The sequence below is a fragment of the Silurus aristotelis genome (genome assembly GCF_946808225.1).
Source record: "Silurus aristotelis genome assembly, chromosome: 11".
In the NCBI taxonomy this organism is placed as follows: Eukaryota; Metazoa; Chordata; class Actinopteri; order Siluriformes; family Siluridae; genus Silurus; species Silurus aristotelis.
Window position 1 is genome coordinate 18,205,957 of NC_139584.1, and position 16,881 is coordinate 18,222,837.

The following is a 16,881-nucleotide window of genomic DNA, read 5'->3' on the forward strand; positions in this document are numbered from 1 at the left end:
GCAAGGAGCAAACTTTTGCTGAGACAAAGGCTGGAATTATGTGCTTTTTACAGATGAGTCTAAAATATAATTATTTAGTCACCAGAACCGGGGGCATGTTTGGCATTATCCAAATACAGCATTTTAGCAAAAGAACTTCACACCAACTGTGAAACATGGAGGTGGAGGTAGAAGTGTTATGGTTTGGGGATGCTTTGCTGCAGCAGGACCTGGCAAGCTTATCATCATAGAATCCACTGTGAATGAATTCTACATTGTATCAGAATCTGTCAAATTTAAGATGAAGCAGAACTGGCCCTTGCAAGATCACATTGATCCAAAACATACCAGTTAATCAACCAAGGGCTGGCTATTAATGATAAAAATAGAGAATTCAGGAGTCTGCATCCTATGGCGATCCTGTGGGTTAATTTGAAATGGACTGTGCATGCAAGAAACCCCTGAAACACCACAAAGATTGAAAGGAATGGAGGAAACTTTCTTCCAGTTGATGTCAGAAATTTGTAGATGGCTACAAGAACTGTCTCAGTAAGGTTATTTCAGCCAAAGGCGGAAACAGTAGCTATTAGGGCATATGGTGTCCTGACTTTTTCCTCAGGTGAAATACCAATTTTTGTTGATTTCTTTTGTTGAATAAGTTGAAACAAAGTGATTATTTTGTTGTTTTACATGCAATTACATCATTTTCATACACAGGTACAAATTGAAACATCATATATTGACGTTGACATTTCTTAATAAAGAACTGAATATTTATTGGGGTGTCCTAGTTATTTTTTACATGACTGTATATCATGGGTGTGTGTCCAGTAACTTTTGTTATATAAAATATAATTTAAAAGATCACATTTCAGGCTAATTATATAATATAGGCTGCTTGGTTTTGGTCAAATCACCTAAAACTGATAATTCTCCAATAGCTAAATCTGATACTACATGTCTGTTTAAGTGCTGTCACACCAGCTATGTAGCATACAACAACTTTCTTTTCGGCTTCTCCCGTTAGGGGTCGCCACAGCGGATCCTCCGCACGTTTGATTTGGCACATGTTTTACGCTGGATGCCCTTCCTAACGCAACCCTCCCCAATTTATCCGGGCTTGGGACCGGCACTAAGAGTGGCTGGGGATGGTTCCCTGACCGGGAATCGAACCCGGGTCGCAGCGGTGGGAGCGCTGCATCTTAACCACTAGACCACCAGGGGACCAGTAGTATACATTTAGTATATTCTAATGTTCAGTCTAATGTTTACTGTTTATTACAGTATTTTGCTCTCTAAGGCTTGATTTTTTTTTTCATGTTTAGTTAAACAAGGATTAAAATCATCTTTCATATTTTTAGAGGTTAGTAAATTTATCTTCCTAATAACAGGTCAAGATGAACTAAACATAAATTGTATAATGTAGTTTGGTTTGTACAAATAAAGTATATATTTATAAGCCAACCTTGAAATGTTTGTGTGAAAATGCCTAAATAAAAATCAACACCATCTATAAATGTTACTACAATTGAGATGTTTGTGTGGTGTACTTAAGGAGATAACGTGTTAAACATAAAAGTCAGCATACTTACCTGTGAATCCTATCCTACACTCACAGATGTAACGATCCTTCCCATTAATACACTTTCCATTGTTCTCACAGGGCTGTGACGCACACTCATTAATGTCTATCTCACAGTTGTAGCCTTGAAATCCAGGCACACAGAAGCAGTGATACACATCTATACCATCGAGGCAAATGGCACCATTCTGACAAGGTTGGGACAGGCATTCGTTGGTGTTGTGTTCACAGTGGGTCCCCTGGAAGCCACGACCACACTTGCACTCATAGCCATGGTATGTCTGAATGCAGGTTGCATTGTTAAAGCAGGGATTACCTGAGCAGTCCATCACATGAGTCTGGCAGTCCTCACCATTGTAGCCGATCGGGCAATAGCAGAAATATCCATTATCTGTATCCACACAGTGGTTCTTTATTCCAGGGCATGGGTTGCTCTTACAGTTGTCCATCTTATGAGTACAATTTGGGCCTTCAAAGCCCTCTGGACATGGACAAACATAGTTATCTGTTCCTAGGGTGCTGAAGCAGCTATGACAGTTGACATGAGCACAAGCATCATACAGTAGCTCACAGTCTTTACCCACATAAATAAGTGGTTCCTTTGGGCATAAACATCTATAGTCAGCCACTCCTTTAAAGCATGTGCCTCCATTCTGACATGGGGAAGACAAACACATGTCTTTTTTTGCTGTGCAGAATATCCCTATAGAAAAAATGATATTGTTGTCATTTACATTTTCATAATAAAAAGTATACTTTAGACATTTGACACTTAGAATTGCATATCCTTCTTTTTTACAAACCCGATTCCAAAAAAGTTGGGACACTGTACAAATTGTGAATAAAAAGGAATGCAATAATTTACAAATCTTATAAACTTATATTTTATTTACAATAGAATATAGACAACATATCAAATAATGAAAGTGAGACATTTTAAAAGGTCATGCCAAATATTGGATTTCATGAGAGCTACACATTCCGAAAAAGTTGGGACAGGTAGCAATAAGAGGCCAGAAAAGTTTAATGTACATATAATAAAACAGCTGGAGGACCAATTTGCAACTTATTGGGTTAATTGGCAACATGATTGGGTATAAAAAGAGCCTCTCAGAGTTGCAGTGTTTCTCAGAAGTCAAGATGGGCACAGTGCATAATATCATCCAAAGATTCAGAGAATCTGGAACAATGTCTGTGCGTAAGGGTCAAGGCCGGAAAACCATACTAGATGCCTGTGATCTCCGGGCCCTTAGACGGCACTGCATCACATACAGGAATGCTAATGTAATGAAAATCACAACATGGGCTCAGGAATACTTCCAGAAAATATTGTCGGTGAACACAATCCACCGTGCCATTCGCCGGTGGCGGCTAAAACTCTATAGGTAAAAAATGAAGCCATATTTAAACATGATCCAGAAGCGCAGGCGTTTTCTCTGGGCCAAGGCTCATTTAAAATGGACTGTGGCAAAGTGGAAAACTGTTCTGTGGTCAGAGAAAATAAAAATGTTAAGTTCTTTTTCGAAAAAACTGGGACGCCATGTCATCCAGACTAAAGAGGACAAAGACAACCCACGTTTTTATCAGCGCTCAGTTCTGAAGCCTGCATCTCTGATGGTATAGGTTTGCATGAGGGCATGTGGCATGGGCAATGCTGAAACAGATGTAAAGGCACGATCAATGCTGAAACAGTCGCCAGTCGCCAGTCGCCACCGGCTTGCTCATCAGGGACAAACTTACTCATAAAGAACATATTCATTTTTAATCACCGCATTATCTGTGTAAAGCTGCTTTGAGACAATGTTCATTGTTAAAAGCGCTATACAAATAAAAATGAATTGAATTGAATTGAATGTAAGGTCTGAAACAAATGCAAGGTTTTCCCTGAAAGAGACATATGAGATATGTTGTTCTAGAACTTAGATAAGAGACATATGAGATATGTTGTTCTAGAACTTAGATATACCTATCTAAGTTCTAGAACAACATATCTCATATGTCTCTTTCAGGGAAGACCTTGCATTTTTAACATGACAATGCCAGACCACATACTGCATCAATTACAACATTATGGCTGCGTAGAAGAAGGATCCGGGTACTGAAATGGCCAGCCTGCAGTCCAGATCTTTCACCCATAGAAAACATTTGGTGCATTATAAAGAGGAAGATGCAACAAACAAGACCTAAGAGAGTTGAGCAACTAGAAGCCTGTATTAGGCAAGAATAGGACAACATTCCTATGCCTAAACTTGAGCAACTTGTCTCCTCAGTCCCCAGACATTTGCAGACTGTTATAAAAAAAAAGAGGGGGTGCCACACAGTGGTAAACATTGCCTTGTGCCAACTTTTTTGAGATGTAAAATTTTAAATCAAATTATTTTTCAGTTAAAATTATACATTTTCTAAGTTAAAACATTTGATATGTCATCTATGTTGTATTCTGAATAAAACATTGAAATTTTAAACTTCCACATCATTGCATTCTGTTTTTATTTACAATTTGTACAGTGTCCCAACTTTTTTGGAATCGGGTTTGTATATAGCTTTATGTATTAGCTAAAATATAATGTAAGATATAATATAAAAATAAATCAGTCATTTAAGGATTAATTTGTGTTTTGGGTGGTGTATTGTGTTTTGATTTGTTTAAATAATTGTGCAGAATTGTTTGGTTGTTTATCTGCTAGGAACTACAAACAAGTAAGAGAACACTAATGAAGCAAAACATCAGAGACTCTATAAAGCTACAAAGAACCAAGGGAAACAATTTTCTCAGAACAGACTACAAGCCCAATTATTTATTACAATTTACTGCATAAACATTGGTGCATCTAAGAATCGGTTTTAATTTTTAGAATTTCAAAAGTGACTTGTGAACAGTGATATATTTCCTAAATTGGAAAACACATGCATTTACCAACTAAAAAATTGAATTTAGAAAAGTAGCCTGTTTTTTGAAAAATTCTTACACAAATAAAATAAATATATCTATGTAAAATGTATGCTACTTGTCAAAGGTATTATAACACCTCTATCTTTCCAGTTTAACTGAATATACTGTGAAATTGAAGCATAGAACAAAGAAATAATTGAATGTAAAAAAAAACCAAACAATCGTTTTGTTTAAAAATGTAATCGAATATTTCAAATCATCAAAGTAGCCACCTTTTAAAGATAGACAAACACATACCATTCTTTGATATTATATTTATTGGGGGTGTAACGATACACGTATTTGTACTGAGCCGTTTCTGTACAAGGCTTTCGGTTCAGCGTACGTGCACCACAATTTTGGTGGGCCGCTTGTTTAGTCTCCACCTCGCACTTTCAGTCCAGTGTCACCGTGGCTACTCACTCAGTACCAGAAATAGAAGTTGTAGTGCGTTGTTTGTAGTGCAAAATCACTGCCACTTCCTGTCATTGCCATTGCTGGCTATTTGGATTTTTTTGCATTTTTATGCACAGCTTCAATCATTTCTTTTAAAAAGAAAAAATCCTAAAAATTTACATATTAGGAGAGTAAATGAATTAAGGATAGAAGGAATGAAGACATTTGTTAAAGTATGCTGAAATAAGTAAAACAGTTAAGTAACACACATCTTTAGAAAATTACCGTATTTTTCGGACTATAAGCCGCTACTTTTTTTCCACGTTTTGAACCCCGCGGCTTAAATAACGAGGCGGCTTATTTATGAATTTTTCCTGGGTTTTTCCCAGTTTCACAAACTTAAAGCCAAAAAACTAAACCCCATAACATTAGACCAATGAAATTTCTGTTTGGAAACGAAAAACCTCACCTGTGTTCTGAGCTGCACGGCATCGGGAGAAAAAAACTTTTTTTTTTTTAACGCACAATGATGCCAAAAGATAAACTCCCGAGAGAAATAGTTGTGATAGGAAGGAGGAAGACAGTGAACAATGTCTTTCTTGGTCGGCTACTGTTTAGATACAAGCCGTTGTAACGCGTTGAGTCTGGGTTAAGGGAGAGCTCGCTAACTCCAGTTGCAACAGAAATCATATAAGCACAGACAGGTTTCCAAAACTCTTGCTTTTTTATTTTTCTTGGCAACAGCGTTACGGGTTATTCAAAGAAACTTAGAAATGAGCATCAGAAAATAATAAGGACATAATCCTCGTCTTGAACACACGCAGTAATAGCGGAAAAATGCAATGCCAGGCTATTCCCAAAATACCGCTATGCTCCTAAAGGAAGCGCAACATATTTCACCCGTTACACCGTGTGTAACGTGTCTTTCATTACCCAAACGGGGTCTAACAAATGTGAACTAATTGATTAAATAAATGGAAAAAAATGTATTAATTTAATTGCCAAATGTCATCAATACAATAAAAAAGTATTGCATTAATTTGATTTATTAAATTTTTATATATATTAAGTTTTTTATAAAATGTAATTTTCTATATATTATTTAACCAAGCAGGCATTTTATTTTAAATTGTTTTAAAGGTGTAAACTGTTAATGTTAATAATACTAAACTGTGTTATAAAAAAAATTAACAACAGTTTTATGTTTTGCACTTTATTCCCTCTGAAGAGGTGTTATGAAACGAGGATCATGTCATTATGGTTATATGGGGGTGCTCATTGTCTGATTTTAGATAGAACTACAGGTTTTCTCCCAATAAATAATATACAGCATATTGTGATAATGCTGTACATAAAAATGCGAAAGGAAAGAAGCTTTTAATAAATATTTTAAATGTGCATGAATAAATCCAACCCATACTGTCACAGAATTAAATTTCACTTTCTATGATCTGTGGCTGACATAGGAGTACCTTGGCAACAGGGATTTAGAAAAATAACAATGCATGGGAGATTCTGTAAAGTTATATTCTGTTCTAATTTAATTCTGTACATTATCACTGCGTCGATGTTGATTTGTACATAGAGCACGTAGTGTTTAGTTGCCTCCCTTTTCTCTTGATCGGTGCTGATATGTTTCTACACCTTGAGTCTGTGGAAAGGTTTATTGATTTGACAAAACTTAGAAGACACACATCTCGATGGCAATTCATTAAAAACCAAAAGCCATGAGGTCAAAGAACATGCCTGCAGAGCTCAAAAACATGGTTGTTGCAAGGCACAGCAGGAGATGCACAACAAAAACTACAGACTGCAAAAATAAGTTAAATTAATTAAAAAGCTTAATTAGAATGGCAGACCTTAATTAAGATACCAAGACCCACCCAAAACTTGATAATGGACTTTCTTACAGACAGGCCACAGGTGGTGAGGATAGGAAAAAAGGTCTCTGCCGAGCTCACAGTGAGCACAGGAGCCCCAAGGGGTGAGGCATCATATAGGGAACTGGTTTATTCACATTTACATGAAGCCACCACGAATGGCAGCCATGCCGCTAAGCTCCCCAATTCTTCTGTTTTTGTTTGTTTGTTATGCGTTTAGTAATTTTTCTGCGATAGGTTTTACCAGAAACAAACTCCTGAACATAAAGCAACACATCCCAGACAATATTTTTCTCATTTTTGATTATTCAGACGTTTTGTTGGAAATTTTAGTCGGCAGTGCAGCGCAGCTGTTCAAACTCGTGAACAGAGGCAAAGGGAAGCGCGCCGGCACGCTGGTTAACCTGTTAGCCTTCAGTGCCATGCCCGTGTAACCGATATCTCATTGTTCTCAAGTGTTAATGTTTAGCAATAGATTAAATAAAAAGGGACAAGTGTAACCATGACTAACTATACATCATTCTAAAGGCGTCAAGATGCAATTTCAGATCACTGTTTTTTAACGAGAAACATATAAGGAATGTATTTGCTGAATTTGTGTAAGCAATACACACAAACAAAAAGCATTAAAAAAAAATTCAGTACTTACACATTTATTGTAATAACGAGTTACAAACACATCCACTGCTGCAAATCCCAGATTATTTGAAAAGTTAAGGCTCCACTGAACAACATGCCGTAAAGCATTTTTGCTCCAACCAAACAATAGTGTTGTAATTTAGACGGTTATTCTTTTGTTTACGTCACAGTACTTCATATGGTATATTGTTTGTATATGTTAGGAATAACTTTCGCATAAAAAATTACATCTTGCTGGTAAAAAATCCAATATAGTTGGTAGAATATAGTGTTACAAAACAAATGAGACCACACAAAATAAAAATAAAAAAAAAAACAGTAAAAGAGGCGGAATCTCAGGCTTCAGTCAACACTCTATAGGCAGGTGTCCACGTTCTTTTTATTATGCACCACCTATCATTTTAAAAATTTTATTTCCAGCCAGTAGCATTATGGAAACAAAATGATTAATGGAAAATGTAGCCAATGAATGCAGGATGAGAACGGTATACGGAAGAATTTTATTCCCCACGTGCGTGAGTCTTAGTTTTATTATTCTTTACAAACTCTTAGTGGTCAAAGCAGCACACGTGCACAGTGACTAACCAGGAAGTTAGTACACTCACTACATGAGCTCGTTCTAATTATGTCGTTAATGATATTACTTAAATATGTTAACCTGGTTAAGAAGACACTACAGCCAGGCTTACACTGTCTGATTTTTGGAATAACTCCAATATTTTGCTGCTGTCTATACATCAGATGGTCAGTAGTATGTTTAAACCAGAAATTGCTTGAAAATCTTATTGGTTTGTGTCCAGCCTAAAGAGAGATGTTAGCTATTAAAATATCCTTGGACAGGTTTATATAAAAGCATTTTGTTTTATCTATTTTATATTACAACCGTAAAGGACCAATCTAAGCCTAAGGAACAGGATTCAAAAGAACTTTGTGAAAAGACAGAAAAAGTAAGGTTGCCTGGTAGACATTATTTTTGTCATAAGAAATTCTGTAAGATAATTATAAACTCAGTATTTGTTTTGGTTATGTTTTTAAGTATGTACTCAATCTTACAATAACCAAAACAGTTCTTGAACAAAATTTGTATATCATAAATCAGTCTCACTGTTCAGTAGATTATACAAAAACCTTGCTATTTTATCACCTCAGCTTTCACACACCTCTTATAAAGTCAAACCCTGTGAATTAAGAATTAGTTGTTTTTTATATATATATATATATATATATATATATATATATATATATATATATATATATATATATATTTGTGTTTAATTTGTAAAAAAATGTCCAATGCTCTTAAACATATAGATTTGATTATGATGTTAATTGGCTGTTCTGGTAATACTTTTCACATAATTGTAAACATAAAATGGTACTTGCAACTGTTTCGAGCAATAACAAGTGTGTTGCCTGTGTTGGACCTGCTGTGGCACACAAATGGATTGGTCTAAGATGCAAAGGTCAGTAATTAACCTTATATTTTAATATGGTAATTCATTTATAACTGCTGTGGTTTGTCCAAATAGTTCACGGTTTCACGGTAGTGGTTCAGGCCTCCTGTGTTTTTTATTTTTATTTTATGTCTTAAGAATTTTGCATTCTTGCTTATTTAGAGAACGAATACTAACATTGATAAGCACATGTCTACATTGTTTCATAAACTTTAGTCCATTTGAAAGGAAAGTTTATAATAATTTGTTTTCTGGTACTAGGGCATAAGTTCTGATGAAGATGAGTCACTATCAAATGAGGAGTATGTACCAGATTCAGGCAGAGAATCTGAGAGTTCAGTAGAGTTGCCTATCTATTCCAAGATTCCTGATGTTGCAAACAAGGGCAAAATGTATTTAAAGAGCAGAGAAGGCTTTTGTGAAGATTTACTTTATGAGGAACAGCTGACTGATTTAGATTCTGATGAAGCAAGCTTTGCACAATGCTCAGATAATCTTTTAGGGAAAGTTCCAGTTAAGCAAGTGTCAGAAACCCAAAGAAAATTTAATGGCTGCAGTCATCTGTAATTTCTTGTTCAGAAAATACGAAAAACTAATCAAAAATCTCTTACCATTTGAAAACACATATGGCAGAAGAACGTAAAGTACTGCTGGAGAAACTTTGAAACAAGGGCAACTATCAGCATAATTTTAAAGTGGTAAAGAAAGGAACTGGGATGCTTAAAGTAAGAAGACGACCAACCAGAACTTGTGATTTCAAAAAGTTTACGCATTGCAGTACATGCAATGCGTAAACTTTTTGAAATCAAAAGTTCTGTATCAATGTTTGTATCAGTAAAGAACTATGGGCAGGGTTTTGGGTTTGGCAGCCATGGCAGAGTCTACATACCCACAACAGATATCTCCAGGGGTATGGAAGCTCCTCAGTGTAATGAAGCAAGATGAGGTTGCCTCTTTAGTACAAAATGACTTTTGCATCCTTCAATTAGCAGATTGTTTTTTCAATGAACATGGAAATGACACCAGCAAGAATGAATATATTTGTCAGAAGCTTCGTGAAGCTTGCATACACAGCCTTGAGGAAGCTGTAAAACCTGTCAACTTTCCACATGTTGTTTAAGCTGTCAAGACCGTGTCTGGCTATGACGAAGAAAGGAACTGTTACCAAACTCCAAGCCTAGCATTAAAATTGTGGCATACATTATAAAAAGTTTGTAAGATCTTACATTGTAGCGCTTCAATGGCAGAGGATGAAGAGCTAATCAAGTCTGTATACCAGAAAGTGGTCAGACCTAATTTCCCACAATGCTTTAAGCACACTCAGTTAAGCAAAATTTAACAAGATATTGACTCTGCCATTTACTCATGATGTTTAGCACGCATGTTTAGTAACACCTTGAGACAACTGCAGATACATCATTTGGAAACATGAGCAAAGTGCCATCACCACGTTATGCAGAGCTTGCTAAAAAACCACCCTTGCAAGAATACATTTGTTTAACCAAAGACGTGCTGGAGAAGTATAAAAATGCTACAAACCCAAAAAAGTTGGGACACTGAACAAATTGTGAATAAAAAAGGAATGCAATAATTTATAAATCTCATAAACTTATATTTTATTCACAATAGAATATAGATCAAATATCAAAATGTTGAAAGTGAGACATTTTGAAATGTCATGCCAAATATTGGCTCATTTTGGATTTCATGAGAGCTACACATTCCAAAAAGTTGGGACAGGTAGCAATAAGAGGCCGGAAAAGTTCAATGTACATATAAGAAACAACTGGAGGACCAATTTGCAACTTATTAGGTCAATTGGCAACATGATTGGGTATAAAAAGAGCCTCTCAGAGTGGCAGTGTCTCTCAGGAGTCAAGATTGGCAGAGGATTACCATTTCCCCCTATGCTGCGGCGAAAAATAGTGGAGCAATATCAGAAAGGAGTTTCTGAAAGAAAAATTGCAAAGAGTTTGCAGTTATCATCATCTACAGTGCATAATATCATCCAAAGATTCAGAGAATCTGGAACAATCTCTGTGCGTAAGGGTCAAGGCCGGAAAACCATACTGAATGCCTGTGATCTTCGGGCCCTTAGACGACACTGCATCACATACAGGAATGCTACTGTAATGGAAATTACAACATGTGCTCAGGAATACTTCCAGAAAACATTGTCGGTGAACACAATCCACCATGCCATTCCCGTTGCTGGCTAAAACTCTATTGGTAAAAAAATAAGCCATATTTAAACATGATCCAGAAGCGCAGCCGTTTTCTCTGGGCCAAGGCTCATTTAAAATGGACTGTGGCAAATTGGAAAACTGTTCTGTGGTCAGACGAATAAAAATGTGAAGTTCTTTTTGGAAAACTGGGACGCCATGTCATCTGGACTAAAGAGGATAAGGACAACCCAAGTTATCAGCGCTCAGTTCCGAAGCCTGCATCTCTGATGGCATGACAATGCCAGACCAAATACGGCATCAATTACAACATCATGGCTGCGTAGAAGAAGGATCCGGGTACTGAAAGGGCCAGCCTGTAGTCCAGATCTTTCACCCATAGAAAACATTTGGAGCATCATAAAGAGGAAGATGCAACAAAGAAGACCTAAAACAGTTGAGCAACTAGAAGCCTGTATTAGACAAGAATGGGACAACATTCCTATTCCTAAACTTGAGCAACTTGTCTCCTCAGTCCCCAGACTTTTGCAGACTGTTATAAAAAGAAGAGGGAATGCCGCACAGTGGAAAACATGGCCTTGTCCCAACTTTTTTGAGATGTGTTGATGCCATTAAATTTAAAATCACATCATTGCACATCATTGCATTCTGTTTTTATTCACAATTTGTAGAGTGTCCCAACTTTTTTGGAATCGGGTTTAGATCTGTTGTGTAGGACTTGATGTTGATATCCCTTGATGCATACTTGAGGCACCGATGAGACTCTGTGGGATGGTCTATTCAGTGGTGGCACCCTCTGCCACACTACTCCTCAGTCCTTCCTTCCCCTGAGGTGGCTCCTTCTCAACTCAGTATACTGAGGCACCGCTAAGACTCTGTGAAAAGCTCCACTGAGTGATGGCACCCTTGGGTTGTCAAGTGGGCGCCCTCCTTCCTGGGTGTTTCACTGATAGGCCCACGACACCTCCAGAGGGTTCAGCAGTGAATCCCAGCGTCCCAAGTTCACTCCCTAGATGCCATCAACTCGCTTAAAGACCCAGGCGGAGTCTTTTCTCTTCACCCACAGCCACTGGCTTCCCTTTTCCGCAGCTGCAGAGAGGTCTTTGACCGCCTGCTGGTGGGCCTTTCCTCGTACACCCATCTCCCTGAGTAGCCTGGAAGTTGTGGTGGCTACTAACCCTCTGCAACCTACTTCCACTGGGCGTACCTTTACATTCCAGCCTTGTTGTTGTGCATTGGCTGCAAGTTCCGCGTACCTCAGCCATTTCCGTTCATAGGCCTCCTCCACTGCACCCTCCCAGGGAACGGTGAGCTCGATGATGTAGACAAGTTTGAGCGAGGCTGACCACAGAACAAGGTCTGGTCGCAGGTTGGTGGCTGCAATTTCAGCTGGAAAGCATAGTTTCTTATTCAAGTCTGCCAGCAGCTTCCAGTCCCGTGCTCTACCCAGCTGACCATAGTCTGATCTTATGGTGGTGAGGTTGGCTTGACCCTCACCCTCCCAAACAAATGGTGTTGGCTGCCACTGGGAAAATCGGGGAGGAAGGGCATTCACATTTGTCCGTCGATTTTCCAACACTGCAGCAAGACACTTCAGCACCTGGTTGTGCCGCCAGGTGTAACGCCCTTGGGTGAGGCTAGTCTTGCATCCCACTAAGATGTGCTTCAGTGTTGCTAGACTTGGGCATAGAGGGCACGTGGGGTCCTCAGCATACCATTGGCTTAGGTTTGCGGGAGAAGGCAGGACATCATAGGCAGCCCGGATGGTAAAGCTTGCCCTGAATGTCTCCATTTCCCACAGCTCTTTCCAGGAGATCTTCCTCTACTCCACTCCTTCCCATGCCATCCACTGCCCTTGCTTTGCCTGTGCCACTGCCTGGGCGCACCTTCTTGCTTCCTGCTCCCGCCGTACCTCCTGGACCACCATCTTGCGTCTCTGAGATGGAGAGGCCTTGCTCCACACTGGTGTACTGGCCCCAAGTCCGAAACCACTCCTCCCCTCCTGCACTCAACCCACGATGTCCTTGTGTCTGAGTGCTGCCTTTGCCTGCTCAGTTGCAGCCATCGGGGTCCACTTCCTTCTGGTGGCCAAGATGGGAGCCGCTTGGGCTACAAATGGATCACTCGAATCCAGTAGCATCATCTACAGTCTGACTTTGGCACACTTGTACTCCTTTACCAGACTGGAAATGGTCAGGTGTAGTATCCCTTTGCCATAAAGTCCAATACTGCTGAGGCACCTGGGAAGGCCAAGCCACTTCCTTACGTATGAGCCGACCAGTCTCTCCAGCTTTTCCACCTTTGAGAGTGGGACTTCGTAGAGGGTTGGTGGCCATAGGAGACGTGGAAGTAGTCCATACTGCATGCACCAGAGCTTTAGCTTGCCAGGAAGCAGGGTTCTGTCGATGTTCTCCAGGCCACTGGCTACCTTCTTCCTAAGCTGCTCTACTTGCTCTTTGTCTTTAAGGGAGGCATCATACCACCGACCTAGACTCTTCACTGGCTTCTCCGAGACAGTTGGGATGGGTTCCTTGCCGATGTGGAACCGATGGTCTGACAGCTTTCCCTTGATGATATAAATGCTTCTGGACTTGCTCGGCTTGATCTTCATGCGAGCCCGCTCGATGTTGCCCTGGAGCTTACTTAGTAGCCGTACAGTGCAAACCTTGGTTGTGGTGAGAGTTGTGAGGTCATCCATGTAAGCTCTGACTGGCGGCAGCCTCAGCCCAGGTCTTATTTGCTGTCCGCCAACTGTCCATCTAGAGGCCCGAATGATGACCTCCATTGCCAGGGTGAAGGCCAGTGAGGAGATAATTCCCACTTACAGGTGTTGCCAAGCTGTTGTGTACTCTGCTGTTGTCACACAGAGTTGGACGTCCTTAAAGTAGGCCTTGACAAGGGTTGTAAGAGCTGCTGGAACTCTAAAGTAGTCAAAGGCTGTCCAGAGGAGGTTGTGAGGGACTGAGCCAAAGGCATTTGCAAGATCCAGGAACACCAGGTGAAGATCTGTTCCCTCCTTTTTGGCGACCTGGATCTGATGCCAGATGACACTAGCATGTTCTACACAACCGGAGAAGCCTAAGATGCCTGCTTTCTAAATTGACTTGTCGATCAAGTTGTTTCTTTGCAGGTATCCTGCCAGCCTGTGAACGACAACGCTGAAGAAGATTTTCCCCTCCACATTTAGAAGACTGATCTGCCGAAACTGCCCGATCTCTGCCGAGTCCTTTTCCTTTGGGATAAGGATCCCTCCGGCTCTTTGCCAGGATGTTGGTATCTCCTTCTTCTGCCACACAACTCTCATCAGTTTCCAGAGGAATCGCAGGACAGCTGGAGCATTTTTGTAGAGCTTGTATGAAACTCCATTGGGGCCTGGAGAGGATGCGGCCCTTGCTCTATGCATGGTTTGTTCTACCTCACTCCACCTAGGTGGACTGATATCCAACTCATGCTCTGGTGGGTTGACTGGTGGCATGTCATGTGGGAGTGTTACTTCTTTCTGATGTCTGTCATCTGTGCAGGAGTTTTTTAGATGTTCTTCCAGGTCGGCTTTTGACACTGAGAGACTTCTGCACTTTTCCCTTGTGAAGAGGGTCTTCACAAATTTGAATGGATCTTTGTAGAAGCGAGATCTTGTTTGCTCCTTCCTTCTGTGGTTCCTTAGGAGGTTTTCAGCTCTCCTCAGTGTTGCAAGCCTGCCCCGAATCTCTTTCTGCAACAGGTTAATACCCTCCTTCTCTTCCTCTATGGCCTTCCTCCATTGCTTATTTAACTGCCTCCTCTCTTTGACTAGGCGATCTATCTCTGTCTGCCTTCTGGACTTGGTGGGGATTGAAGGAGTAGCTCATTTGTCTTCGACCACTCCAAATCGTTCCACCCCGTAGGCATAGATAAGATCGCCCATCCTTTCCAACTTTTTCAAGGCTGTGCCTCTGATCGCTTCCAGTATGTTGCAGAGATCAGTGTTGGCCTCCTTCCACATCATCTTGTTGCAGGCCTTTGGCCACTTAACTAATGGCCTTCACCCCTGAGTCTTCTTCTCTGCTGTTGGTCGTGATGGGTTGGGTTCAGGTTGCCCTCTTGTGCCTTGTTGTTCCTCGTCTAGGGCAGGGGTGTTGATGTCCTGCAGACTGTGGTGTGTGTCCTGCTGCTAAACTTCTGTCGACTGACTCGGCCTCCTTCTCAGAAAGTAGCTGTCGATGCGTCTTCCTTGTTGACCCTTCTTTAGGCACCCTTTTTTGCCCTGGTGTATTTTCAGGCCTTGGGTGGAGGTAACCTTTGTCCAACCACAAATGCAGTTCTGGAGCTTATGTCCTGCTGTAACTGTCAGAGTCTCCTGTATGCTGATCATCAATCTCGTAGTCTGTTCCGTTCCTGTGTTCATTACCGGGTTATCCGCCCACGAGCCATCTTCCGCCCCCGCTCTCGCTGGCTCAGGGGGTGTTTTCTTATAGTAAAAATCTTCCAGGACAGAGAGGATGAGGATGTTGCAATGGGCCTTTCCAAATTTGAACAGAAACTTTAAACCACTACAGCAGAGTTGCGATCAGGCGTAAAAGGGGACGAAAAGTCGCTGTCCTTCTTACACCACACATGGTGGATGCACTGACACTTTTGCTCAGTAAAAGAAAGGAATGTGAGGTACTGAATGAAAACTGCTTCTTGTTTGCGGGACCTAAGTGCCAAAGTCATTACAGGGGCCAGGACTAAGACTCTATGCATTTCAGTGTGGTGCTCAAAATCCAGAACATCTTAGATCAACACATTTGCATAAACATGTTGGAACTCTCTCTCAAATTCTTAACATGAAAAATAATAAATTGGATCAAGTTGCTGATTTCTTGGGACATGATATTCGTGTACATCATGAATACTACAAGCTCCCACAAGCTACAACCCAGCTAGCTAAAATTTCAAAACTCCTGCTAGTTATGGAAAAAGGTTGTCTTCCTAATCTTCAAGGCAAATCACTTGATGACATTGAATATGAAGGTATGCATTTAAATTATAAAATGATGAGAGTCCTTAATATGTCCTGTGTAGAATTAGGCTAGTATTAAGACATCATGATAAATTGGTGAAAATCTTTAATGTTATGATTCAAATCGATGAGCTTTTAGTTACAAATGTAACATACTGTAGTATTAATATTAGCATCTGGTTTTAATATAAACTGAACACTGATGGCAGCGATGGAAGTGACTCTGAGAGTGGGGCTGATGCTGAGAATTTGGATGCTTCCATGAAGACACCAGCACACTGTTCTAACCATGTTTAGTACGCACCATTATTTTTGGTCATGATCAGTCCACATTGCTAATGTACTCTGAATGATGACTTATTTTTTACACGGATGCGAAGCAATCAGACACCAGAAGAGGACAATCCTGGAGGTTTACATTGCATTTTTTTACTGATCTGGACGAGTTAACGGAGACTGTAACTTCATACTGTAAGGATATGTGCATCCCCACCAGTTCATTCTTATCATTCAATAATAATAAACCATTGGTTTACTGGGAAACAAACAGCTTCGTCATGCCAAAGAGGATGCTTACAGAAGTATGAATAAAATCTTGTATAACCAGGCCAGGAACAAACAAAGAAGATCAGATTGGCTAAAAAAAACCTACACTGAAAAGCTGGAAAAACAGTTTTCAGCCAACAAAACAGTGTCAGTATGGACTGGTCTGAGGTACATAACCAAGTACAATACACCACCCCCACAGTCTGTGGAGAATCAACAACTGGCTAAAGACCTAAATGTGTTCTACACAACCCCCCCCCCCCCCCCCCCCTTCCAGCCCCATTCAACCTGCGCTTAAGGTATGTGTAG

At 40.2% G+C, this 16,881-nt stretch overlaps 2 protein-coding genes and 1 long non-coding RNA gene across 3 annotated transcripts in view; all 3 read right to left on the reverse strand.

The window, feature by feature from the left end:
* The window catches only part of crb2b (crumbs cell polarity complex component 2b), a 58,781-nt gene that overhangs the window by 25,054 nt on the left and 16,846 nt on the right, over nucleotides 1–16,881 (reverse strand). The window contains exon 2 of the mRNA XM_083554393.1: nucleotides 1,572–2,264. Coding sequence (XP_083410519.1) covers nucleotides 1,572–2,264 — 693 coding nt within the window. The remainder of the gene's footprint in view (nucleotides 1–1,571; nucleotides 2,265–16,881) is intronic.
* On the reverse strand, nucleotides 8,061–16,431 carry LOC310733412. The gene is made up of 3 exons (XR_014535722.1): nucleotides 16,397–16,431; nucleotides 16,025–16,309; nucleotides 8,061–8,568 (listed from the first exon to the last, which is right to left on the reverse strand). It is a non-coding gene; the product is annotated as an uncharacterized lncRNA (long non-coding RNA).
* On the reverse strand, nucleotides 11,746–14,417 carry LOC310733374 (uncharacterized protein). The gene is made up of 2 exons (XM_083554604.1): nucleotides 11,937–14,417; nucleotides 11,746–11,901 (listed from the first exon to the last, which is right to left on the reverse strand). Exon 1 carries the CDS (start codon nucleotides 12,835–12,837, stop codon nucleotides 12,055–12,057), a length of 783 nt encoding a protein of 260 aa, XP_083410730.1. The 5' UTR covers nucleotides 12,838–14,417; the 3' UTR covers nucleotides 11,746–11,901; nucleotides 11,937–12,054.